Genomic DNA, 27,987 nt, shown 5'->3' with positions numbered 1-27,987 from the left:
GAACAAACGTTCAGTGCTAGAACTCAGCGTGCGCTGAGATTTATTTATTTATTTGTTTTACATATGATACGGTTTACAATATTACCACAGTGAGGGGTAAAACAAACGCTGCTTTAATGAAGCAGAAAGCATCACAGTCTCATAAAAGGACGATGCGGTTGAATTCTGGTGTCTGATTGGTCAGAAGGTGTGGATTAATTAATTAATTAATGAATTAATTTCCAGCGTATTAAGATAATGTTCCGTATTAACGGCTCATTCACAGGGACGTGTGCGGCGGACGCTCCACTTAAAAAAAGAACTTCAGTGACTTGTGAAAGTTAGGAGACGTTTATTTAACATTTACGGAGGCTGGAAGGAAATCTGCTCTAACTATAACGTCAGTGAGAACTTGTTTCATGGACGTTCCGCGGCAGTAAATGGAACTATAAACGGATAGACAGTACGTGTGGTCGTTTTAATAAATAAAAAATTGTAATCGCCGGTGAAATCGCTGTGTTGTAAGAGGAATAAAACACTCGGGGGCGTGCCGTTATAGGAACATGATCAACGTGGTTGATTATTTCTCTACAACGGCACAACACGGGATTCAGCACGTGTCTGCGCTGCACTGCTGTCGGTGATCCGATCTTGTTTGACGCGCAACATAACACTCCTCTTGTTCTGGCCAACATCCTGTTTATAACGTGTAAACATTTCAAAATGTTTAGCTCGTCTTTCCCTCTGATGTCTGCGGTTCATAAGATCTAACAGACACGAAAAGCTATTTTGTCATCATACCAGACGCACAAACACGCTCAACGTGACTTTACGGTGAAAACGTAACGTGAGGGTTAAGGTGTGTCAGACAGACACGTTAGGTAGAATAACTCACTTCTTCTCCAGCGTGTCCTCTTATGTCTTAAGCAGAGATCATGCACGCAGTTGGGACGATGCTAAACCGGTAGCTGTTAGCTTGCCTTAATTATTAGCTACATTAGCCTGATAGACCCAGACATCATTCATGTCTCAGCTGACGTGTCATTTTTGACCAAATTCTCGAGTTAAGTCCAACCTGCTCAAGGACTGCAATTATTACAGTGCATTACGGGGCAGTGTATTACGTGTATACGCACTTGTTTTACGTGTATACTCAGTGTATTACGGGGAAGTGTATTACGTGTATACTCAGTGTATTACAGTGCGTTACGGGGAAGTGTATTACGTGTATACTCAGTGTATTACGGGGAAGTGTATTACGTGTATACTCAGTGTATTACGGGGAAGTGTATTACGTGTATACTCAGTGTATTACAGTGCGTTACGGGGAAGTGTATTACGTGTATACTCAGTGTATTACGGGGAAGTGTATTACGTGTATACTCAGTGTATTACGGGGAAGTGTATTACGTGTATACTCAGTGTATTACAGTGTATTACGGGGAAGTGTATTACGTGTATACTCAGTGTATTACAGTGCGTTACGGGGAAGTGTATTACGTGTATACTCAGTGTATTACAGTGCGTTACGGGGAAGTGTATTACGTGTATACTCAGTGTATTACAGTGCGTTACGGGGAAGTGTATTACGTGTATACTCAGTGTATTACAGTGCGTTACGGGGCAGTGGTGGGTCAGTGGTTAAAGGCTCTGGGTGACTGATCAGAAGGTCAGGAGTTCAAGCCCCAGCTCTGCCAAGCTACCACTGTTGGGCCCTTGAGCAACGCCCTTAACCCTCAACTGCTCAGACGTATAAATGAGATAAATGTAAGTCGCTTTGGATAAGAGCGTCTGCCAAATACCGCAATGCAATGTAATGTATTACTCTCTCAATCCACACTGAAGGAAAAAAGTGAACATGTTTAAACATGTATCGAAATCATTCCTCTGGTTTGTGTTAAAATGCTAATAATGAACATACCGGTAGTATCCATGTGCCGAAGATCAGATCCATTTTTCTTTTCGTTAAAAGTTTCGATTGTTAGTTTTTAAATGAGTGATTTTCAGCTCTTCTCAACGCTTTATAAGAGTCGACTCTTTCAGTTCCCAAATGACTCCTCACACCTGATAAAACATTTGCAATATTTTGACCAGGAACTGTTCTTCTTTTTCTAACTATGGCTGAATTCATGTCATAGAATCTTATAATCCATGAAAGATTGCGATTAAATTGCACTGGAAGAGCAAAAGCAACCATTTACATCGACACAAAAATGGCTCCCGTGTGAGTCGACTCACCTAAAAGATTTGTTTCGACGAGCCGACTCGTTAGCAACCGACACATCACTGTTGGAAATTTGAAAATATCGTCCCGATGTTCAACAGTGTGTATGAACCTGAGATAACGTGTCAAATTTTTAAAAGCGTGTTACTTCTGCGTACCCAACACGGGAAGGTAAACGCACCACGCGGCCGATGTTCAGTCTGTTTCAAATCAACAGTTGCCAAGGATAAAATGAACACCTAGCGTAAACTGTTAGCTAACGATCTAGCTAGCATGTAGCTGTTGAGCCGTTACAGACAGTGTAAAGTGGACAAGAGACAGAATTATTGCAGGATCAGTGTTTCTTACAGATACGTTAACAAGACAAAAAAAAAAAATCGACTTCCGATGACGTGAAGGCTACGAACGCGTGATCTTATCGTAGACGCGTTTGAACACCTCGTCTCTCGTCTTGGAGAAATCAGATGTTTAATAAAGATACTGTGGCAACATTGCAAACCGCGATAAACGTGTAGAAGCTTTGATCCGGTGTTTAAGTGCAGCGTCTCTTTAAGAGTTCTGCGTTCTATGTGCTCTGATCTGGAGTGTCTGGTTCCGTCACGTCCTCTGTACTCTCTACTGTTCTGGGATCAGACGGTTCTGTGCAGTCTGCGTTACACACCGACGTGTTGCTCATGTCTCTCTCTGATCCATCCTGAATATCAGGACTATCCTCAGAACATGTGACTGGAGCGCCGCCCTCTTTCCCAGCGTCCTCTGCTGGAGTTGTACTTGTGCTACCATGGTCACGGGTTGCCAGATCTTCATCACTGTGTGATGTTTCTGGCTCGTAACCGTACGTTCCTCTCTCCACAGGACTCTTCTGTGAGCTGGTGTTGGTTTCTGTGGGAAGATGTTCGCTGGATTCAAGTGTGCGTGTGTGTTTTACGTAGACCGTGCTGTGGTGATGACGAGGAGGAGGAGGAGAAGGATCCTCAGCAGTGAGCGCCGTCTCTTCGGTCACTTCCTCTCCGGTCACGACCTCCTCGTCTCCTGAAACGAAACGATCACGGTGTGATAGAACGGCAGCTCTGACAGTAGCGCAGCACGTTCATATTAATGCGCTCGTTCTGACACGTAATCGTTACTATAGTAACAGCGTACCATCAAAGCATACTCTACTTCATACACTATAACTATAACAGTAACACAGACACTGTTTTATTATCTAGCAGCAGCGAGTGCAGATCTCCCACACTCCCAGAAGAGTCAAACTGAAACTAGACCTTAAGTGTCCTGTGAGATGCGACAAAAACTTTACAAGCTACAATACGAACGTAAAGAACACGTGTATGCATGAAAGAACGTAAACAGTCTCATCATTAAAACCTAGTGAACCGTATTATTTTGTATTCTTCCGGAAGGTTTATTTAATAATAAACCTTCTGCAGATTCAGAATGATTCAATCTATACGCATTGACTAAAAGCATCCCAGAGTGCATATTTATTAAGGCAAATACGTGTTATATATATATTTTTATATATATATATATATTTTTTTTGTGTGTGTGTATTTAGTCAATCTGCGCCAAACCCTGACACCGTTTTTTCCCCCCTGTGAACCAGGATTGGCGAATGATGTATGGCCTCACCCACAGAGCCGTGCTGTAGCCGGACCGCACGCCCCACCGACGTCTGGACTTGCTGGTGTTCACTCAGAATGATCACATCTCTTCCACCTGTCAATCAATCACACCCATTCAGCCCATCACTAATTACTGCTGCAGGTAATTATACAGCAGTGCCGTATTAGTATATCGATATGTGATGCTGGTCAAATACACAGTAGTGCCAAGTGCAAAGGAAAACAGAAAACAGAAGCAGGCGTGTTAATAAACATGAACTGATGCTAAGATCAAAAAGAAATATAGCAGCAGAAGAAGAAACATACTCCCCAGTCCCACAGACACGTTATAGGTAAGGCCTATGTTTCATCAGGACAGGAAAAGGTAAGGGAGGGAAAAAAAGAGAGAAAAGAGGCAGTTTATAAGAGACAGGATAGTCATAGTACAGAAATAATCTCTCAAAAACATTCATGCCATAAACTATACGCTATACGCTAAACTATACGCTATAAATTACTGATCATTCCAACGTATACAGCGCACATCAACATAGAGGGCCGTATGAAGGATCTGCGACTTGTGTTCAAACGTTCCAGCGATATTTACAGGTGGGGAAGTTGCGGGGATTCAGAGTCGGGTTACGCGCGTGATTACGTCGACTGTCTGGGCAGCCTGTACAGATTATAAAATCACGGACACAAAATGAAAAGCGGACTGAAGAAGCGAACGCTGTCGAAGGTAAAAACATGAACGAGAAGATGGCGGGTGTTAAAAATAAATCTGTTAAAATACGTCTTTCATATGGCCAGTATAATTGCTGCATGAATAGTCCTAATAAATAAATATCCCGTTAGTCACTGGTTTATAATTTAACAAAACGAAAGTCAGCAGCACACTGAATAGCACTCGATCCAGCGCATGCCGACACTCTACATTTTATTTTATTATATATTATTATTAACCGTCTGACACGTCACGCGTCTTAACTCTCAACGATTCATGCCATTCCGACTGAATTATATAGATGCAGGGTAAAATATGTATCAAGGTGATGCAAAATATGCAGTGCATAGCATTTATTAGAAACCTCACTGATTGTAAACGTGCGATTACCAGGCAAACTCCACAGTCCAGACATCTCCAGTGCTTTCAGCTTCCCTTCCAGTTCCGCTACTCTGTTACCCAGAATCCTGTTCATCACACAACAAACGGTCACATGACGCATCGATTTGATCTCACTACACGTGACATCAAACGTCTCGATTCTACAAACAAGAACACATTTGATTTATTCAGCCTTTGCCTGAAAGTGGTAGGAACAGAGGAGCGTAATAAAAGAGTCAATATCAGGTGCGTCATCAAGGCAGATTCAGAATTTTGTGGGATTTCTGACAGTCCCAGATTCTCAGAACATCACGTCACTTTCTTCTAACTCTATGTTCAGGTCTGAATCGTATCTACTGAATCGCCGACTGCTCGTACACATGAGGTGCACGTGAGCATTATGAGGGGTCAGAAGGCCAGCTACACACACTCCGTATCTCCACAGCTGGGTATGGACACTCACTTGTTGGTCTGGCGTTGGTGCTGAATGACCATGTTCTTCTCGTGAATGGTCTCCAGCAGCGCTGTGGCTAAAGACTTCAGATCACTGATGGACTGCGGCGTCACGGGCAGACTGCAGCCATTTTCCTCGGACAGGAGCAGCTCCTGAACTGCACACAAAAACGTGATGAAGTGCCCTCTAGGATTCCCCTACATGTGAGAAAACATGACGAAGTGCCCTCAAGGATACGCCTACATGTGAGAAAACATGACGAAGTGCCCTCTTGGATGCCCCTACCTGTAAGAAAATGTCATTAAATGCCCTCTAGGATGATCCTACCTGTGAGAGCATGTGAAAAAGTGCCCTCTAGGATGCACCTACATGTGAGAAAACACACTGAAGTGCCCTCAAGGATGCCCTTACGTATGAGAAAACATGATAAAATGCCCTCTAGGATGCCCCTACCTGCAATAAAAATAAAATGATGAAATGCCATCTAGGATGGTCCTACCTGTGAGAAAACATGACAAAGTGCCCTCTAGGATACCCCTACATGTAAGAAAATGTCATGAAGTGACCTCTAGGGTGCCAATACAGTGGAGAAAACGTGATGAAATGCCCTAATGACTGCCCTTCAAACGGAAAAAAACATGATAAAATGCCCTTTAGGGTTCCCCTTTGTTCAAGAATATGTGATGAAGTGCCATTTAGTATGCCCCTCAGTGCGAGAAGACATGACGAAGTACCCTGTAGGGTTTCCTTACATCCGAAGTGCCCTCTAGGTGCACCTACGTGCAAGAAAATGTGCCCTCTAGGGTGCCTCTACAGTAGGGGGGGAAAAAACAACAGAATTCCAGGTGCCTTTTGAATTTTTTTCACCCCTGCCCCTCAGCCGGTGTCCCTCTGCTTATTAGTATATTGCAGTGTGATCAAATAATGGAGTGCAGAATGGACTGTGTGTCACTGACAGTAAACAGTAAACAGGATGGATATCCCGATCATCTGAACAGCACTCTGTGATGGCTGTGTCTCATTCACTACCTTGTTTAGCTGAGAGCACTCCTGTTAGCGCACTACTGTTGGCCTTGCCATACACTTTACAGTTCTTCCTGCTCTCCAGCGCACTCTGCGGACACACACAAGCAGGAGAAACTCGTTTAGGTGACGCAGAAGTGTTTAGCACAGGAGTCTTTATTATTCATCTCAAGGAAAGGTTTACATTCTGTAAAAGACTTATTGGGATATTTGATGGAATATGTCGTGATTTACACTACCGCTCAAAAGTTTACACACACTTATTCTTTATTTTTATTGCATTATTATTATTATTATTATTATTATTATTATTATAAAGTCCTGAAGTAATACAAAAAAAAAAAATCCAAAAGAAATCAAAATAATTTAATATTTCAGCATCTTCAAAGTACACAGCCTTTCTGCCTAGAAGTGAATTCTTGGCGTTTTCTCACAGGATCTCTTGAGGAATTTCCCCGAGATGATTTTTAAACAGGATTAAAGGACACTTATCTCCTGCTTTCCGGAATATTTCTCTCCAAGTCGTCGGTTTAAATGAAGATTTTTTTGTTTCCTAATGAAAGAAATGAACACGTCGGTGCGATTATATTTTTGTCTACGACACCGATTTCAGGTATTTAATCGCACGCCTTCAGATCAAAAGAAAGGTTTCAGTCGAGTGTCCACAAACTTTTGAGCGGTAGTGCGCGTCTCACCGTCACTCGGTTCTCCACTGACCTTGTACTTCATCAAATTGGTTTTGAGGAGACGGACTTCTTCCTGAAGCTGGACAAAGCGTTCATGGAGATATCTGCAAAACACAATCAAGAAGTTTTGACCCTCACCATACGGATGTTTCCTCCCAGTCACGTGACGCACCTGTTCGAAGTACTGCGTCACAGCAAAGAGAGATTCGAACTCACGGCGATATGGAAGCTCTTCTGTTCCGCCATTCAGGAGTCTAATCATGTATTATTAATCGTGCTCATTTATCAGGTTCCACAGCATGCATCATACGTTCTCCACAGCGACACTCACCTGTTCTCCATACACAGAGCGTCCACGTCCATGATTCGGCCGTCGTGGTGTCTCAGGATGTGGTTGAGCTCGATGTTGAGGCGGTGGGCTTTCTCCTGATACACGTTTCTTTCCGCCCGCACATCCTGCAGCTCGTCCATCGCCACCTTCACGCTCTGCTCCAGCTCCGAATTCTGCACCGGATAGCAGTGCGTTCACGATCGCACAACAAACACAATCAGTGTGTGTACACACCGTTACACAGATCCTGCCACTGTAGTGACTTTTGACAATGTGAGGTGCAATCATACACGCACAACTCTGACAGCTCTGATAACGCATCATGTGACCTGTTTGTGTGGTAAAATAATCAAATTGCTTATATAATGTTGGTAACATGATTATGATAATACTGTACTATTCAAACTCTCACCTCACACTGTACTGTGGAATTCTGGATCCTGATTGGTCAGAAGGTGTTGATTCATTTTCTATAACAGCAGCTCTGACAGTAGCGCAGGTTTGCATTCACGCGCTCGCTCTGATACGTTATCGTTTCCATAGCGACAGCTCGTTCACAGGGACTCGTACGGTGGACGCTTCACATAAACGCATTTAAAAACAAGTGTGTATTCTTTTGATCCGTGGGCAGACGTCTATTTAATTGACTTATTTATGGAAGGAGTCTCCAGTGTCAGCACTTTGTAACAGAGTTAAAACTTTAAAGCGCACCTATTATGAATTCGAAACGTGCCTAATTATGTTTTCAGGTCTCATACAATAGATTTACACGCATCCGAGGTCAAAAAACACTTTAACGTGCGCATAATTTAAACTGCAGCGTTTTCTCCCCCCAGTGTCACGAATGACTCGTTCAGTGATCCGTTCTAAAGGATTCATTTTCAACTCCTCTTTTCAGACAGCATACACTGCTCTGATTGGTTAGACGTCCCAGTCTGTCGTGATTGGTCTACCGCCGTCAGCGAGCGGCCGATGAAGACCGGAGGCGGGGCTTTTCGTTACAAACCTACGTAGGTTAGTACAGGGAGTAAAGTCTGGAATCACTAACGACTCGATTCAGCTGTTCAGAATCGATTCCTTCTTTTGGGAGTCGATAACTCCGTTTGTCGTGCGCTTTGATTTTTGAAACACTGCAGACTTTTTACATTCACAAACAGCCGCGTGTATAACACACTACATGAAAGGGAATAATTGAAAAACTGTAATAGGTGCACTTTAAGTTCGACGACATCTTCAGTACAGAGGAGGTTACGCTTTGGGGCTTTTCGGTAACAAAAGACGACGAGCTGCTTTTTTTTTGTATTATTAACTTAATAAAGAGAATAAAGAGAGACACTGGTGAGGGAACGACTGTTTACAGCTGCTATAACGTAAGTGAGAACAGGTACTGACTTGTTTCACGTACATTAAATGTAACTATAAAGAGATAAAAAATGTGTCATTCTTGATGAAATTAAAATGAATAATCGTTTCTGTGGTATAAGAGGAAGAAAACATTTTAGGGTGTGCTGTTATAGGAAAATAATCAACTTCTGGGTGGTAATATCATCAATATCCCCATCACACAGTATTTTATGCTTTCATCAGCACACACACACACACACACACACACACACACACACACACACACACACAGAGTGATTTATCTTCCTCTTGTACAATAACCACATTACACTTCACAGTCACAGCTCGTGTATGCTGTGTAGCAGAAGGATGAGGATCACCTGCTCTCGAGCTTTTTCCAGCTGCAGTACGAGATCTTCTCTCTCGTGGGCCAGGAAGTGGCGAACTCCGACCTCTTCATCACCGAGACGCTGTTTAGCGATGGTCATCCTCAGCAGCTGTGCACAGACACACTCAGGGTTAGTTAACTGGGAATTCCTTTTCTCTCATCCTCGTCCTTTCCCGTTTTGCTGAAGTAGCTGTTTCTTATCCTTATTTCATTATATTCGAGTTCATCATAAAATAATAACTGTGAGAGTGTGTACCTTGTTGTCACCTTGAACCTCTACTATTCGCTGATTCAGCTCTTTCAGTTCATCACTCAGCTTCCTGTTCTTCTCCTGAGCATCACGCAGCAGCTGCGCTAAATTCGCCTACAAAAACATTCAAGCACAAAACCGACTTTATGCGGAGAGAGATATGACCTACAGAATTATTGTAGTTTACAGGAACTAACAATAAACTGTTCAGAAAATGAGGGAGAGATGAAAGATACACACTTGGTTCCTTTTTTCTGGAGGTAATGTCAGGTCACCGTCCTGAAGACAAAAGAACACAGTGAGTCACTGCATCTGTGTACTGGTGAATCAGTGCAAAGTGAATCATCACCAAGGCAACCACTGCCAGAGTGAATCACAGTATCGGTGCACTGGTCCGTCAGTGTGAATCAGTGAGTCAACGTGTCAAAGAAAACAATGCGTCAATGAATCAATGTGTCAGTACACCAGTGAATCAGTGAGTCAGTACATCAGTGAGTCAGGACATCAGTGAGTCAGTGTATCCAAGAAAACAATGCATCAGTGAATCAGTGAGTCAGTACATCAGTGAGTCGGTACATCAGTGAGTCAGTGTATCCAAGAAAACAATGCATCAGTGAATCAGTGAGTCAGTACATCAGTAAATAAGTGAGACAATGCATCAATGAGTTAGTACATCGGTAAGTCACTGCAGCAGTTCATCAGAAAATCAGTATATCAGTGAATCAGTGAGACAAAGCAGCAGTGAATGAGTGCATCAGTTCATCAGTAAGTCAGCACATCAGTTAGTCAGTGCATAAGGGAAACAAGGATTCAGATAAGCAGTGAGTCGGTGCATCAGGTCAGCAGTGAGTCAGTACATCAGGTAAACAGTGAGTCAGTACATCAGGTAAGCAGTGAGTCGGTACATCAGGTAAACAGTGAGTCAGTACATCAGGTAAGCAGTGAGTCGGTACATCAGGTAAACAGTGAGTCAGTACATCAGGTAAGCAGTGAGTCGGTGCATCAGGTAAGCAGTGAGTCAGTACATCAGGTAAGCAGTGAGTCGGTGCATCAGGTAAGCAGTGAGTCAGTACATCAGGTAAGCGGTGAGTCAGTACATCAGGTAAGCAGTGAGTCGGTACATCAGGTAAGCAGTGAGTCGGTACATCAGGTAAGCAGTGAGTCAGTACATCAGATAAGCAGTGAGTCGGTGCATCAGGTAAGCAGTGAGTCAGTACATCAGGTCAGCAGTGAGTCAGTACATCAGGTAAACAGTGAGTCAGTGCATCAGGTAAGCAGTGAGTCAGTACATCAGGTAAACAGTGAGTCAGTACATCAGGTAAGCAGTGAGTCAGTACATCAGGTAAACAGTGAGTCAGTGCATCAGGTAAGCAGTGATTCAGTACATCAGATAAGCAGTGAGTCGGTTAGTTAGTTAGTTAGTTAGTTCCGTCCGCGCAGCGGGGCGCATCGGGCAACAAGCATTCGCCAGCGGGCTCGGTCGGAAGCGTCAATTTCCACATCTTCCCACTTGACATCGAGCGCTCGTAGATCCTCCATGAACGTTCGTCGCCAAGTATTCCGCGGCCGCCCTACTCTTCTCTTCCCTCGTGGCGGCGTCCAGCGCAGCGCGATCTTTGCGTGGCGGTGGTCAGACATCCGTAGAATGTGTCCTGCAAAGCGCATTCTTCGCTCTACGACCATTTCTGCCAGGCTGCGGGAGTTTGTTCTTCTTAGAATTTCTTCATTTGAAATACGATCACGGTATGATACACCGAGTATTCTTCTCAGGCATCGTTGTTGAAACACGTTCAGCTTGTGGATGACTGCCCTCGAGCTCTTCCAAGTTTCAGATGCATAGATGGCGGTTGGGATGATGATGCTATTAAACAGGCGAAGTTTGCTGTTGGTGTGGATAGTTCGCCTAGCCCAAATCGGTTGTAGCTGTAGGAAGACTGCAAATGCTCTGCCGATTCTGCGATTGACATCCACGTTAGTCCCACCATCCGCAGCCACAATGCTGCCAAGGTAGGTGAACTGTTTGACTTCTTCGATCAGCTGGTTGCTCACCGTGATCCGCACCGGCGTCATCCGGCCGACGGCCATGACGTTGGTCTTGTCAGTGCTGATCCGTAACCCAACTTTGGCTGCTTCGTGCTCCAGGCTAGTGGTCATCTCCTGTAAGACTTTCCCATTCTGCGCCAATAGCACAATATCGTCGGCGAATTCCAGGTCGGTCAGGCGTCCCTGGCCTGTCCACGGAATTCCAGACGCTGGCTGTGTTAGTGCTCGTCGCATGACAAAGTCCATCATCATGAGGAAAAAGAATGGTGAAAGAATGCAGCCCTGTCTGACTCCAGTCTCGATGGTGAAAAAGGCAGTATGACCTGTGTCCGTCCGGATGCAACAGCTAGAATCCTGATATAAGTGAGTCGGTGCATCAGGTAAACAGTGAGTCAGTACATCAGGTAAGCAGTGAGTCAGTACATCAGGTCAGCAGTGAGTCAGTGTATCAGATCAGCAGTGAGTCAGTGCATCAGGTAAACAGTGAGTCAGTACATCAGGTAAGCAGTGAGTCGGTGCATCAGGTAAACAGTGAGTCAGTACATCAGGTAAGCAGTGAGTCAGTGCATCAGGTAAGCAGTGAGTCAGTACATCAGGTAAGCAGTGAGTCGGTGCATCAGGTAAACAGTGAGTCAGTACATCAGGTAAGCAGTGAGTCAGTACATCAGATCAGCAGTGAGTCAGTGTATCAGATCAGCAGTGAGTCAGTGCATCAGGTAAGCAGTGAGTCAGTACATCAGGTAAGCAGTGAGTCGGTGTATCAGATCAGCAGTGAGTCAGTGTATCAGATCAGCAATGAGTCAGTGCATCAGGTAAGCAGTGAGTCAGTGCATCAGGTAAGCAGTGAGTCAGTACATCAGGTAAGCAGTGAGTCAGTGCATCAGGTAAGCATTGAGTCAGTACATCAGGTAAGCAGTGAGTCGGTGTATCAGATCAGCAGTGAGTCAGTGTATCAGATCAGCAATGAGTCAGTGCATCAGGTAAGCAGTGAGTCAGTACATCAGGTAAGCAGTGAGTCGGTGTATCAGATCAGCAGTGAGTCAGTGTATCAGATCAGCAATGAGTCAGTGCATCAGGTAAGCAGTGAGTCAGTACATCAGGTAAGCAGTGAGTCAGTGCATCAGGTAAGCATTGAGTCAGTGCATCAGGTAAGCAGTGAGTCAGTGCATCAGGTAAGCATTGAGTCAGTGCATCAGGTAAGCAGTGAGTCAGTACATCAGGTAAGCATTGAGTCAGTACATCAGGTAAGCATTGAGTCAGTGCATCAGGTAAGCAGTGAGTCAGTACATCAGGTAAGCAGTGAGTCAGTGCTTCAGGTAAGCAGTGAGTCGGTGCCTCAGGTAAGCAGTGAGTCGGTGCCTCAGGTAAGCAGTGAGTCAGTACATCAGGTAAGCAGTGAGTCAGTGCATCAGGTAAGCAGTGAGTCGGTGCCTCAGGTAAGCAGTGAGTCAGTACATCAGGTAAGCAGTGAGTCGGTGCATCAGGTAAGCAGTGAGTCGGTGCCTCAGGTAAGCAGTGAGTCGGTACATCAGGTAAGCATTGAGTCGGTGCATCAGGTAAGCAGTGAGTCAGTGCATCAGGTAAGCAGTGAGTCGGTGCCTCAGGTAAGCAGTGAGTCAGTACATCAGGTAAGCAGTGAGTCGGTGCATCAGGTAAGCAGTGAGTCGGTGCCTCAGGTAAGCAGTGAGTCGGTGCCTCAGGTAAGCATTGAGTCGGTGCATCAGGTAAGCAGTGAGTCAGTGCATCAGGTAAGCAGTGAGTCGGTGCCTCAGGTAAGCAGTGAGTCAGTACATCAGGTAAGCAGTGAGTCGGTATATCAGGTCAGCAGTGAGTCGGTGCATGAGGGACACACTATCAGTGGTGAATCAGTGAGTTGATGCATGGTTTCTCAGTGAATCGACACATCAGTGAATTAACAGATCAGTATAATTGTAATTATTCGGTGTATTTATCTATATTATAGCATGAAAATAAAAAAGTGAGCTTAAGATGTTGAAGAGAATAGAAAAAAAACGGAATCACTCACAGTAAGCTCTCTGTATTTTTTCTTCAGCCCTTGGTGGCGCTCTCGCAGCTGGTTGGCCATCAGTTTAAACTGGTCACGCTCCTGCTGGCAGGTATCCAGCTCCTTGGACAGAATCAGCAGCGCCTCCTTCTTACTCTCCAGCTTTCTCTTACACACCAGGAACTGCGTGCAGGAAGGAAACACTCATGTTTTCATTAGCAATTTCCCCTCAGGGCAGAAGCAGCAGAAACAAAAGACCCATTAAACACACACACACACACACACACACACACACTCACACTCAGGTACAAACCCTGGCCTGTGTTTCTGTGGAAGAGTTGTAGTGGTCCATTATGTGATATTAGCTGTCCAGTCAGGTGTATGTTATATGTTCAGGGTTCATTAGAGGTACAACAAGGGGGCGTGGCTTAAATAAACTGTAGTATACATGCAGTACATTTTTAGTCTAAATGTGTAGTAATATATATTTACAAAAATCCATGATACACAGGCTTCCACGTGTGTATATTTGTTATATCAGATATTTGTTGTAGCATTAGTAATAAGAGTACACCCAAATATTGTATGCAAATCTCTACCATGTGTAATGTAATAACGTAGTAATAATAATAAGAAGAAGGAGAAGAAGAAAATGGCTCTGGTCATGTGCCCATCTATATCCCCCACTTCAAAATGTTTGCACACCCCCTTATTATCTCTGGATATTCTACAGTCTATACAGATTCAATACCTGATAAGTGACGTCAAGCATTACGCAAGTTCGTGCATTTCGAGTATCAGGATTATATGAAGATGAAGACATTTAAAACTGATTTTAATCCAATCTCTACTCAAATATACATCTCTGATATACCAGTGTAAACACATCCGTCCCTACAAGTCACATTACAACACTGTACGTCATACAGAACAATACAGAAGCTTCGCCGTGACGACGACAACCGTTAAACGGGTTATATAAATAAACCTGAAATGAAAAGAGACCTCAGAATTAAACCAGGAACAAGGAACAACACCTGAATTTGATTGCTGGAGGTAAATGACTCGTTATCCACCAATCAGATTTCAGTATCGTTAACCACAGAAGCATGTTAACCATATGTGTGACAAAATGCATGCGATTAAACTCTTTTCAGCATTCAGTGCAGTTAAGAATGACCGATTACTGAAACTACCTGAAACATGAAGCGGTTGCTTTTAATCCGTCTTAACCGTGTGTGTATGGGGATCATTTCTATACGCATGTAAACAAGGATCAGGTGTAAACAGGTCTTAAGTACCTTTCCTTCTCACTCTGGTTGGCGGTGCCACATAATGGACATCTTTTGTATCTGTGTGTATCTTTATACCTTTAAAAAAAAAAAATGTAGGGTGCATGATCGGACTTTTAGAGCTTTACTCTAAAAACGAATGAACCCTTTCGTGCACAGTGTCCACATTTATTTACCCCCGAGAGAATGACTGTAATTTTACATAAACCATGATCCAGGTTTCTGTTGCGTCTAGAGATTATTTCTCATTCTTAAAGTCTCTGCTATATCTTTACAAACTTTAGACACAAAACCCCAAATAATCCCAACGTTGTTCCAGATTCCAACGTACCACTGAACTATTTTTAACCTCCAAAAACAAATCGGCTGTGCCTGAACCGCATCACTTCCGAGTCTTTTTGCTTGTCAACATGAAATATTTTACACCTGAATGTCCATTATTTTTTGTACAGAAACACATCGGAAGACAATTTATTTTATTTTAATTTCAGGTATGATGCTTTATCCTTCATGGTGCTCCCTACACATTTACAACCCATTTGTGATATTTAACATGCAGCATAACGTAACATTTTTAGGTAAGTAATTAAAAACAAACAAACAAACAAACAAACAAACAAACAACCCCAATCTGGATAGGTTTTAAAATCATTTAAGCATGAAAGCTTTAAAGGTTCACCAGATACACACTACAGGTACAAAAGATTTACCTTTCCACCTCAGAGACACGGAAGAGTTCCGAGTGTGTGTGTGTGTGTGTGTGTGTGTGTGTGTGTGTGTGATCAGCTGTTTCTCGGTTCCGTGACTTAATGGTCATGATGGAGATCTCCATAATCCGCTTTAGTGGCTTCTGTTCACTTCTCTGTGTGTACTGGACATTTTCTCTTTAAGATAAATGTTTTTCTTTTCTTGTGCATTCATCAAAGACGATCACATCATTAAAGATATAAAGTATCACTGCGTTGAAGAATGGAACACAGCGCTTGTCTTTGATGTCGTGATCAGTGGACATTCTGTATCTCTCTCTCTCTCTCTCTCTCTCTCTGTAGGTGAATGTTATTGCAGTAATCAGCTGACTGGCTTCACTGCTCTCACCTCGTTCACTAGCCCTTGCCAGTCGCTCTCACTTCTTCTGGAAGGATCCATCGCGCTTCCTCGATTACACCGCGCATGTAGGAGAACCCCGAACGTGTCGCCAGGTAAGCATCTTCACCCAGCATGAGTCACAGAAGACAGCTCTATCACCATGCAGTGCATCACTTCCTGTGGGCGCGTCCCAATTCACACACTTCTCCCCTACATAGTGTGCCAAGACAAAACCCTAGAAAAGATGTGTGCGTCCGAATCCATGCGGTTTAAGAACTCGGATGTTATTGTACATCAAGACAAGAACTGAAGTGAATTAGAAAAGGAAAAAAAAAGGTTAAATACAGGAAACTAAAGCGGTGTTTGGTTCGTCCCACTGGAGGAACCGTTAAAGGTGCTGTGCAGAACCCGACAATGTCCTTTCACCTTAAGCCCTATTCACACGGGATTCGTTTCCCATACGGAGGTGTGTGATGTAATTATTCCCAGAGTGTCTCTTGGAATTTAGTTCCGATTTTTTTTTTTTTTACGGACTGCACGTAGGAAGATCACTCCATATTTTAGCGTCGATAAACCGAGGAGCAGAAATACACCGAGGGACTCGTACACAAGTCTTACTTAAAGGTGCGAACATTCACTGATGCTCAAGAAGGCAACACGATACATTAAGAGTCAGGGGCGTGTAAACTTTTGAACAGGATGATCGGTGTGTATTGTTGTTATTTTGTTGAAAGATCTTCATTTTTTGTTCATTTAGTACTGCCCTTCAGAAGCGACATGAGATATATATACGTCCTGTTCAAAAGTTTACACCCCCCGGCTCTTAATGTATCGTGTTGCCTTCTTGAGCAGCAGTGAACGTTCGCACCTTTTACAATAGCTGTGTACGAGTCCCTCGGTCGTCCTCACCGTGAAAAGACGGATCTCAACGTGACCAAAAATTTAAAATACAGAACAATGAGATACTATGACTTTTAAAAGGACGTGTCAGAGAAGCAATGCTTCCAGGGGTTTTAGATAGGTTATTGAGGGGTGACATATATCAGGCAAATGAACAGTCAGTTCTTTAAGTTGATGTGTTGGAAGCAGGAAAAATGAGCAAGTGTAAGGAACTAAGCGACGTTGACAAGGGCCAAAATGTGATGTCTAGACGACTGGGACAGAGCATCTTCAAAACAGCAGGTCTTGTGGAGTATTCCCAGCATGCAGTGGTTAGTACCTACCAAAAGTGCTCCAGGAAAGGACATCCGGTGAACCGGCGACAGGGTCACTGATGTGGGTAGGGAGGGAGAAGGCTAGCCCGTCTGGTCCGATCCTACAGAAGAGCTACTGCAGCACAAACTGCTGAAAACATTCATGCTGGCTCTGATAGAAAGGAGTCAGAACACACGGAGCATCACAGCTTGCTGCGTATGGAGCTGCGTAGCTGCAGATAATTTCAGCTCTTTTCAGTGAGTCATATCATTTGACTCATCTAACCAATCAGAGCCAACTCTTTCAGCTCCCAAACAGCTCATTGACATTTTTTGTTTTGTAACCCGGATAAAGATTGCAATGTTTCAGTTATTTATTTATTTATTTTTTCTTTTAAACTAACTATGGACAAAACTGTTTCATGATATCTTTCCATAGAAGCTTTCAACCTAAAAGATCTGGTTCAAAGAGCCGACTCGTGAACGACACCAAGCACAGTAAAATACAATGGTGCTTGAAAGTTTGTGAACCCTTTAGAATTTTCTGCATAAATATGAGCTAAAACATCATCAGATTTTCACGCAAGTCCTCGAAATAGATCAACAGAACCCAGTTAAACAAATAAGACAAATATTATACTTGGTCATTTATTTATTGAGGAAAATTATCCAATATTACATATCTGTGCTTTCAGTATCTGGTGCGACCCCCTTGCCCTTCAGGCATATTACTAGCAGCTGCCACAAGCAGAAGTTCTCTGATGATACGGTTATCGTTGGACGAGTATCAGAAGAGAACGATCAGGAATTCTGGGAGGTCATCACTGACGTTGTCAACTGGTGTGAGTTAAACCACCTTTGCCTCAACGCCAGCGAGACAAAGGAGATGGTGGTCGCCCTTCGTAGGAGAACCTCCAGGGTGTTGACACTGAGAGTGTGGCGAGAGAGTGACACCTAGACAGTAAACTGGACTGGTCCATAAACACAGATGTCCTGTATAAAAAGAGCCAAAGTCGTCTCCACCTGCTGAGGAGACTGAGGTCTTTTGGTGTGAAAATCATTCTATGACACTGCGGTAGCATCTGCTATCTTCTATGCAGTAGTCTCCTGGGGAGTTGGGAGCACAGAGAGGGACAGGAAACGTCTTAACAAACTGGTTAAGAGCGCTAGCTCTGTCCCGGTCTGCGCTCTGGACAGCACAGAGGTGGTGGGGGAGAGGAGGATGTTAGCTAAGCCGTTCTATTTTGGTCTCATCCATCTAAAACATTTTTCCATTAGCCTTCTGGCTCATCTACGTGATCTTTTGCAAACTGCAGACGTATAGTATTTTTGTCTCATTTGTTTAATTGGGTTCTCTTTGTCTACTTTAAGGACGTGTGTGAAAATCTGATGATGTTTTAGTTCATATTTATGCAGAAATGTAGAAAATTCTAAAGGGTTCACAAACTTTCAAGCACCACTGTACATAATAAATAAAGGGGAGATTGAATTAGCTTGTAGAATATTTGTATGTTTGTGTAGAACTTTTAAGGAAAAAATAAGGTCATTTTGAATTTGATGGCCACAACACGTCTCAAAAAAGTTGGGACGGGGCAACAAAAGGCTTGGAAAGTAAGTGTTACTAAAAGGAAACAGCTGGAAGAACATTTTGTAACTAATTAGGTTAATTGGCAGCAGGTCAGTAATGCGATTGGGTATAAAAAGAGTATCTTAGAGAGGCGGAGTCTCTCAGAAGTAAAGATGGGATGGAATCTGGATGGAAACAGATGGTGCTCTAAAACCTGTATACACCTTTCAGCATTGATGATGCTTTTCCAGATGTGCAAGCTGCCCATTCCCTAGGCACTAATGCGCCCCATACCATCAGAGATGCAGGCTTTTGAACTGAGCTTTTTGAAAAAAGCCGGATGGTCCCTCTCCTCTTTAGTCCTCTTTAGTTTAGAGGACGAGGCGTCCATGGTTTCCAAAAAGAATTTCAGATTCCAATTCGTCTGACCACAGAACAGTTTTCCAGTTCACCTCGGTCCATTTTAAATGAGCTTTGGCCTGGAGAACACGGCAGCGTTTCTGGATCATGTTCACGTGTGTCTTCTTCTTTGCGTGATAGAGTTTTAACCAGCATTTGTGGATGGCACGGAGAACCGTGTTCACAGACACTGAGTTCTGGAGGTGTTTCTGAACCCATGCAGTGATTTCCATTACAGAACCAGGCCTGTGTTTAATGCAATGCCGTCTGAGGGCCCGAAGATCAAGGGCACGCGATATTGATTTTCACCCTCGTCCCTTGTTCCGAGATTTCTCCAGATTCTCAGAATCTTTTGACGATATTATGTCCTGTAGATGACGAGACATTCATAGTCTTCACAATTTTACGTTAAAGAACACTATTCTGAAATTGTTCCACAAATTGTAGACGCAGTTTTTCACAGATTGGTGGACCTCTCTCCCATCTTTACTTCTGAAAGACTCCGCCTCTCTAAGATCCTCTTTTTATACCAAATCATCTCACTGACCTGTTCACAATCAACCTCCAGCTGCTTCTTCTTACTAACACTTACTTTCCCAGCCTTTTGTTTTTTTTGAGACGTGTTGTGGCCATCAAATTCAAAATGACCTTATTCCTTATTTCTTTATGTTTTTTATCTTCTACTGTGAATAACATACGGGTTTATGAGATTTGTAAATCATTGCGTTCCGTTTTTATTTACATTTTTTACACAGCGTCCCAACCTTTTTGGAACTGGGGTTGTACCAACATTTACAATTTTGATTTATTAAAGAACGACACGTCTTTAACGTATTAGAACGAGCGCATTGATATAAACCTGTGATTTGCAGCTGCGCTACTGTCAGAGCTTCTGTTACAGAAAATTAATCAACACCTTTCGACCAATCAGAATCCAGCATTCAGCAGCGCTAAATAATGTGAAAACGCCAGTGAACTGGACATTACAGTAGGAACTAAACGCTGTAAACGGAGCTAGGAGACTTCAGAGAGACAGTGAAAAATGATCAGATACATTAGGAACTATGAGACATGACCGAAACACTGAGGAAATCAGAAGTAAAAGAAACAAACGACAACAAAAAAGATACACAACTGTGTTTATTTTCTTCTTTATATATATATATATATATATACATATATATACACATTTAATGCACATGGCTTTTTGAAACCTTTTTTTAAAATTATTATTATTATTATTTTTTTTACAGGAGCCATATAGTGGATGCAGCATTAATAAATAAGGCGTTCATTCTCTACAGGAAGTATTGCCAGCGCTCCATGTTAGTCTTTGGTCAGCGTCTCTACCTCTACTTGCATAGCGTTAAATCAGCGTTAAATTATTGCTCCTCTCAGCAGGTAACAGTCTGTTAGACCAAAAACACAGAATGTGAAAAGCCCTCGAGCTCAGGAGATGATAAGCAGCAAGACTTGGATTCCCCAAAAGTACGGATGTAGGATTAAATATTAAACACACTGTACGTTTGATGCTTTTGGGAATCCGTATAACTGATTTGTAATATAACTGTAAATGTAAAACCATTGCATATTGGGTAATACAGACATGCACCATGGGTACGCCTCTTCCAGGCGATACGGAAAGGCCATATTATTCTCTGATATAATATTGCACTGGCCAAGACAGGATTATTACGCATATATGTTCATCGGGGAAAGATTCAATTCACGTTAGTCTTGATATTGTATTATCGTTAGACTAGAGCTGGGCGATATGAAAAGAAATGATTGCCAAATACAAAAACCTTTTTTTTTTTTTTTGCCTAAATATCTTGCTAATGAAAAAAATGATTCTAAACTGGGGTTTTAAGGTACAATCACTCGTCGCTATGTTGGTACTGGAGGTGTGGCTTAGGACCGGGATCCATTGGGACCCAATAAAAAAGTCGTGGGAAACTTTCAGGATGAAAAACAGCCATGTTGAGTGTCTTAAGCTACGTAACACATTTACTGCCTTAACCCGGCTTTAACCTAGCCAGAGTCGCTGTGCTTTAAATGACTGATTCGGCCATATTCTGAGGAGCCACTGAGGTGACGTGGGGTAATTATTTTGGCTATGAGATAATATTTTGAGATCATAAGTTAAGTTTCTTGATGTCTATCTCGAGGTCACAAAATACTGTATTTAAAATGAGTAAGAGAATCAGGGCAATCAGGGTTTGTTTGTTTTTACACCGCAGGAATCTACGAATGGAGAGGATTGATAATATTACACTTGATTATTAATCTTGGAACGACGCTACACGGATATACCGTTATATCCTGTATCACTTTAAGCGGCTTATTTTGACCAACGTTTTCACCCGTTCCCATTAAATAATTAACTGGAGACCATATATTAAGCATGCACTCTATAACATCTCTCAGATATGTGCAGAGGAATGCCAACAAGTCTAGCTCGCTAACACAGAACCTGACTACAGGTTCTACAGGCTACATTTTTTGCATTAACAATATTCATTATCGCGAGGCATAACGTTGGATTTCCTCAAAAAAATGCCTTTCATGTCTGATGGGGATTGTATTTACTCATGCCGTACACAGATAGGGGACGCCACATTGTGGCGTTTTTAATGGATGTAGATTAGTATTCTGCCCCACTGTAGAGAGCCACCCCAGTAGCGTCACTGCGTCTAAAATGGGCTCAAGTTGAACTCTCTGTGGTATCTTGGTGTCACTGGTCACCTCAGCAGCTCTTTAGAAATAAAACAATAAAGCGCATCAGAAAATACTGCGGACGTGTACGAACGAAAGATAACGGCGGAAGCCGGTGGGATTGGCCAAACTTTCCATGGGAAGAGGATTTAATAAACAGTCCTGCACACACCTCAAGTTGGTTCAGGTATTATACTTTTACCTACAGGACTGTACCTGTAAAGTAATATCATTCAAAAATGAATTTCACACAAAAATCAACTTCATTATATTAAACACTACATAAAAAATGCGGTAAACTATCCTTTAAACAGCCGCAGACGGCTCAGGCAGCCATCATTTATTTCTAAAACCGCCGCTGAACCAGACTCACAGTGTATATGTATTTAACTGAAGTCACAATCATTTCTGCCCCGAGGTTCGCCCTGATTAGCCGGAAGCTGTGCTCAAAGAAAGGTGAATGTTAGCAATTCTGCAGTGAAACTATCAACAATACTGAATAACAAAATAGAACTGTAGCGCCAATAAATAAAACAAATGAAACGTTGGTATCAGTGAAACTTGATTATCGCCCAGCTCTACGTCAGACCACAGTGCTCTTAGTCTCATCAGCTGTAGTCGACTGAGACGTGTTCAAAAACCTTCGTTTTCCCCTTAAAACTGGTGGCGAGGAGAAAATCGCGCTGACCCATCGATAACGGAGTAAAAGAACGAGGCCACTGAACGTACACCTCCCGGAATTTGATGAAGATCTGCTTCTCCTTGTCCCATCTGAAGATCTGAGAGAAGGAGTAATCGCTGCTCAGGACCAGATAATTCTGATCTCTGAAGCTAAACGGCTGGAGGACCATCGCGCCACGCGACGGGAAGCCCTGAACTTCCTCGAAGCGCTTCCCGGTCCACTTGAGGACCTTCGAGTCTCCTATGTAGCAGGCCAGAGCCAGGTAGAGGACGCGGTCGATCCTGAAGGCCTTCACGCTCACCATGTCGTCCATATTCGGTATGTCCTCAAAGAGAACAAACGTCTGGGTGCTCTTGTTCCACTGGTAGATGACGGGGACCTGAGAACGGCTCGTCAGGATGAGCACGGACTTCCCGTCCAGGTCGACGAACTCCGCGTCCGTGTCGCGGAACCACTCGTGGAGAAACTGATACGGGAAGAAGCCGGTGTTGTTCCACTTGAACAGGGTGGACATGCCCGCTTTGGAGCTGTCCACGATCAGGAAGAACCAGTCGTCCCTGAGTCGGAACACCTCGATGTCGTTCGGCTTGGACACGTTGAGCATTTCCACCGTTTGGAACTTGGTGAACTGGTTCTGCTCCCGTTCGAATTTGTAGACGCGAGAGCCGTCGAAGAGCTGAGCGACGATCACGAACGCCTGCTCGTCAATCAACACCGACCTGCAGCCAATCACGGACCGTCCTGCCGCAAAATAACAGAGACGTCATGGTCTGGCTTTACATCGTCCAGATCACGTTCTTATAAAACCACCAATAATCAGATTCGGATCAAACCTGTGATGTTATCGAAAGGCCTGAAGTGGGTTTCGATGTGGTCCCACTCCATGATGATGCAGCTGTCTGAGTTCGGCACGGCCAGAGCAACATACACGTCTTCTTTATAGGAGAAAATGTCCGCTGACATGGACTGAGTGTTTATGGTCTGGTGAGGAATGAAATCTGTCAAAGAGTACAACGTAAAGTGTTATTCAGTATTTACTAGATTACACTGTAGATCCTGTGACGATGCAGCTATACTTTCATTTTTATTATTTATTTTCACACACACACACACCGTCCACTTTAATAGGAACACCTGCAACAACGTTAAACCTCGAAGCGGATTGCACTCATGTCAGGGAAGAATGCTACAGTGTCCAGTCTCAGGGCTTTTCTGCCTGCCGCGGTTGTACAGAGCGGTTATTTGAGTCACCGTAGCCTCGAACCAGTCTGACCGTTCTCCTCTAACCTCTTTCATCAACAAGGAATTCCCACCTGCAGAACCACTGGATATTTTTTTGTTTTTCGCACTACTCTGTTGTGTAAACTCTAGAGACTGCTGCGAGGGAGAATCTCAGGCGAGCGGCAGTTTCCGTTTGACCACGCCACTGTCAAAGCCACTGAGATTTTTCCCATGATTCTGACGTTCGACGTGAACATTAACCGACGCTCCCTGTATGATTTCATGCACGGCTCCGCTGCCACACGATCGGCTGGTTGGATACCCGCATCGCGTGAATGAACGTGTGTACGGGTGTTCCCAATAAAGGACTGCAGTTTATATAATAATATATTGTATACACACTGTATACGCTGTACAGTACAATGATTATAGATGCAGTTACCGGTGGAGACACACTTGGCGTGTTTCTCAGGGAAGTCCTTCAGCAGGATGCCCTTCATCTCCTCCGGTTCTGCACAGTAAACATCTGAAACCGTCGCGTTCGTCTTCTTCAGCCACAGCATCAGCCACATGGACTGGCACTCACACTGAAAATGGTTTCCTCTCAAATCTCTGCAAGAAAAAACAAAAAAGATGACCATGTCTCAGCATCATATGGCATGGTGTAGTGAAGAATTCTGCTGTAGTTATATCTTTAATGGGATTCCTTTTTATTGACACCAAAAACACTGAAGCTTTGGTGTGTAGCAATTTTTTTTATTTATTTATTTTTAAAACCCCATGATTATTGAGTGACGTGAGAAAGTCCTACTGTCTGACAGGATCTGATGGTCCTAAAACAGTAATTCATTGTCAGAGCTGGGTCTCTGAATTACTATTACAGGATTTGGAGTGAAGACTATGATAGAAATCGTTAGCTAGTAGTGAAGTTGTTGCTCTAGAGGACTCCTGATAGCCGGTACTGTCTAACGGGAGGGGTTTGTGTGTGGATCTGTATTTCAGTAAATCACTACACCATCGGTGTCATTACTATTTACTCACACTACTTAGCGCGCGTTATCCGTCTTACGACGTGTTCGGCGGAGACGGTGAATAACGCGCACGATCCGTCGAGCGTATGATTCAGCAGTGTTTACTGAGCAGATCCTGAGGGAAAGTGTCTCATGTGAGGAGCAGAAGATTAATACTCACAGCTCCATGAGAGAGTGCAGGTCAGAGAACAGGCCTTTGGGTAAACTTTTCATATTGTTGTTTGCTAAAGACCTGCGGGAGAGCGAAGGAAATACAGTGTGTGCTGGGAAAAACAATGCCGGATAAAACACTAGGAATGTAACCGAGTAAAAAGACATCATTGGGACCATAACGAGCGGTATAAAAGTGCCGGTGCGTCTCCTTTACTGAACATGCGATATCCTCTGAGCCTGATTAATACCACTCACAGATGCGTGACGTCTCGAAGTCCTCTGAGGGCGTGTCTGCTCATCTCCTCTATCTTGTTCCCCTCGATGAATCTGAGATACAAACACCGGGTCAGCACTTACCGAAGAACAGAACCGCTCATATTTCACACAGGGAATGTTCCAACCTCCCATCGGGGTCTCACGTAATGCACATTTTATAGATTTCTGTCTCTCGGGTCACTGCATTAGACTCAACGCTGCACTGCAGATTTTTCCATGCTGTCGTAATAAATATACTCCAGGATGAGCAGCGTTTTTGGAAATTTAAAAAATATATATATATTATATTATATATTATATTATACAGAACGAGCAATAATTCTGAGTCTCTTCAATATCTCTACAAGTTCTCACTGAATAGAAAAGGAGCTGTGTGTGTGTGTGTGTGTGTGTGTGTGTGTGTGTACACTCACAGGTACTCGAGGCGAGGAAGGCCGGTGAAGGCATCGTCCTTTATGCAGGAGATGGAGTTGGAATTGAGAAGCCTGAAACATGAGGGAAGGTTTATTGATTTATTTATATATTTGTTTGTTTGTTTGTTTATTAATCCTTATGTTTGACATGTTTTACAGTTTAAAATTCTTGTTCTTTCATTTTCTTACATTTTTTTATTGGTCTTTTTTTCAGAAAGTTTTTTGTACAAACTTTCTACACAAGACCCAAAAATAAATGTAAGATATTTTCTGCCTGAATCCAGTGGACACTTTTTATTATTTTTTTTTAAACTGAAGCTCAGCTGCATCGTGGAACACTCTGAAACTATGATATTTACATTCCTATTTAAAAATGGTATTTACGGTGTGTAAATAAAATGTACGTTTATTGGTATATACATCACAGAAAGAAAGGCATTTTATTAAACGTGATGTGTATATAATTGAAATGTATATAAAATTCATATTCGGATGCTTTGTCCAGCTTCTAAGCTCCACGTGAATGTTAAGAATTTATATATAAACTGGAAGATTCGGTATTTCTACAAATGGACATTCTATCCATCCATCATCCATCCGTCCATTTTCCATACCGCTTATACTACGCAGGGTCGCGGGGAACCTGGAGCCAATCCCAGGAACCCGGGGACACCCTGGACAGGGCACCAACCCATCACAGGGCACAATCACACACACAATCACACACTACGGACAATTTGGAAATGCCAATCAGCCTACAGCGCATGTCACCGTGTGGACTGGGGCGGAAACCGGAGTGCATGCGATGCATGCAAACTCCACACACACAGGGCGGAGGCTGGATTCGAACCCCCAACCCCGGAGGTGTGAAGCAAACACGCTAACCACTATTCCAATTACTTTTTAATATAAGTAATATTTGGAGAAAAAAAAAGTTTACACTTAATTGACAATTATAGCTATCAAGAGTGCCCCCCTCCCCTCCCCGCTGTCACCCATCACCCCGCCCCGCCCCCACTTTGCTAACATGTGATTCTCCCAGGACACATGAAGCTAGCCAACTGCATCTTTTTTTTTTTAACTGCATCACAGATCAGCGTAACACACTCAAGAGGAAAGCACTATCTGCCTTCTTCCACATACATGAGCTCATACCCTCCCACGATTGGCTAGTGCCTCCGTGATTGACAGCGGAGAGTCAGTATGCCCCTCCTAACCAGAGAGCACTCTCTTGCGAATCTTGCTCTCTTGGACTCCCGGCCACGACACTCCCGGTGATGTCTGAGTCAAAACCGCCATTCAAATTCACAATCTTCTGAATTTTACCAATTTTAAGTAATTTAAACGAAAACCCAAACAAACACATAAAGAAGCTGGATGTGTTTCAGATAACCGATGCATGAAACGATTAATCCAGTATATTACATATTTGTACACACAGCTTGAGATATCTATCTTTCCATTAAGGCAGAAATGAAAGTTATACACAAGGTGGTATGCAGGAGGAGTCCTGATGAGTGTTGACTCACAGCAAGTGCAGGGATGGCATCAGGGCAAACGTGGCTTCTCTGATTTCTGGGAACGTGCCATTGACAATACTCCTGCAAGTATTTCATCATAAATTCATCATTCATACTGCACACATTCCTGTACACAAGCTCAACTGATCAGTGTGTTAAATTCTCTCTCTCTCTCTCTCTCTCTCTCTCTCTCTCTCTCTCTCTTATTTCATAATGCATGCAGTTCAGGTCTTTTCAGTCGTGTGCTACAGATGTTTTAAAGCCTCTTACAGAGAGCTGATGTCGGCAGGGACAGTCCGGGGGATGAAGGATGATCCGACGCAGATGATGGTCTCAGTGGTGCAGGTGCAGCCTGAAGGACATTTAAACACACGCTTTCCTCCAGAACAACTCACACAGCACGAAAAGAATAAAATGAGAAACACACCGTGTCGCACAGGAGGACTGGGATCTGCGCTGAGCATTGTGGAAGCTGGCTGTTTACTCAGAGTCCGGGACACGAATGCAGCACTGCAGGGGCTCTCACATCAGCATGACTGGGGTAATGAAATGCGCATGCGCCAAGTCCTGAGCGCGGCGCTGTTCTGCTACAGGATAAGTCATGATAGTAACTTCCTTCATCTGATCTGATCTGCACCACAGTTTAGAGTTTAAAACTAAAATACATACACAACAGTGTGCTTAGATAGATCGATAGATAGAACAATGCAGGTTGAATATGTATACACTACGGGTCAAAAGTTTGCGGACACCCGACTGAAATGTTTCTCGTGATCTTAAAAAGCTTTCGATCTGACGGTGTGTGATTAAATGTTTGAAAATCGGCGTCGTAGACAAAAAATATGATTGTGCCTACATATTCATTTCTTTCATTAGAAAACAAACTTTTTATTTACAAATAAATCTTTGTTTAAACGGACGACTCGGAGAGAAATATTCCGAAAAGCAGGAGGTGTGTGTGCAGCGTCGGTGTGAACTCCTTGAACCCTGTTTAAAAATCATC

At 43.2% G+C, this 27,987-nt stretch overlaps 3 protein-coding genes across 8 annotated transcripts in view; 1 reads left to right on the top strand and 2 right to left on the bottom strand.

Moving 5' to 3' along the window:
• si:dkey-117m1.4 (uncharacterized) overlaps nt 1-9,225 on the top strand; it is a 31,578-nt gene extending 22,353 nt beyond the window's left edge. The window contains exons 10-11 of one of the 2 annotated variants that reach the window (XR_008396357.1): nt 3,810-3,970; nt 9,089-9,225. The gene's annotated coding sequence lies outside the window, so the exon portion shown is untranslated. Of the gene's footprint in view, nt 1-3,058; nt 3,202-3,809; nt 3,971-9,088 lie in introns of those variants that run through there. The other variant, XM_047153632.2, reaches the window with a different exon arrangement.
• ccdc149b (coiled-coil domain containing 149b) lies at nt 15-15,936 on the bottom strand. Of its 5 annotated transcripts, none has more exons than XM_047153633.2 (13): nt 15,824-15,936; nt 13,458-13,619; nt 9,629-9,667; nt 9,395-9,502; nt 9,131-9,247; nt 7,407-7,579; nt 7,107-7,179; nt 6,396-6,480; nt 5,376-5,523; nt 4,922-5,073; nt 4,135-4,167; nt 3,836-3,922; nt 15-3,235 (listed from the first exon to the last, which is right to left on the bottom strand). In XM_047153633.2, the coding sequence occupies exons 1-13, from the start codon at nt 15,872-15,874 to the stop codon at nt 2,769-2,771; spliced, it is 1,695 nt and encodes a 564-aa protein (XP_047009589.1). In that variant the 5' UTR covers nt 15,875-15,936; the 3' UTR covers nt 15-2,768. The 5 variants fall into 5 exon arrangements, with proteins under 5 accessions (XP_047009589.1, XP_017319374.1, XP_047009590.1 ...); XM_017463885.3 differs by having other exon boundaries at nt 4,922-4,998; XM_047153634.2 differs by lacking the exon at nt 4,135-4,167.
• A 4,181-nt stretch (nt 15,937-20,117) lies between these two features.
• Nucleotides 20,118-27,448, bottom strand: lgi2b (leucine-rich repeat LGI family, member 2b). The gene is made up of 8 exons (XM_017463888.3): nt 27,255-27,448; nt 26,994-27,065; nt 25,465-25,536; nt 25,031-25,102; nt 24,783-24,854; nt 24,034-24,203; nt 23,204-23,368; nt 20,118-23,111 (listed from the first exon to the last, which is right to left on the bottom strand). The coding sequence occupies exons 1-8, from the start codon at nt 27,446-27,448 to the stop codon at nt 22,297-22,299; spliced, it is 1,632 nt and encodes a 543-aa protein (XP_017319377.1). The 3' UTR covers nt 20,118-22,296.
• Nucleotides 27,449-27,987: the final 539 nt, after the last annotated feature.

Source organism: Ictalurus punctatus, chromosome 3, assembly GCF_001660625.3.
Source record: "Ictalurus punctatus breed USDA103 chromosome 3, Coco_2.0, whole genome shotgun sequence".
NCBI classification, from domain to species: domain Eukaryota; kingdom Metazoa; phylum Chordata; class Actinopteri; order Siluriformes; family Ictaluridae; genus Ictalurus; species Ictalurus punctatus.
The sequence above is the reverse complement of the archived record's forward strand: the minus strand, read 5'-3'. Positions and strand labels throughout refer to the sequence as shown.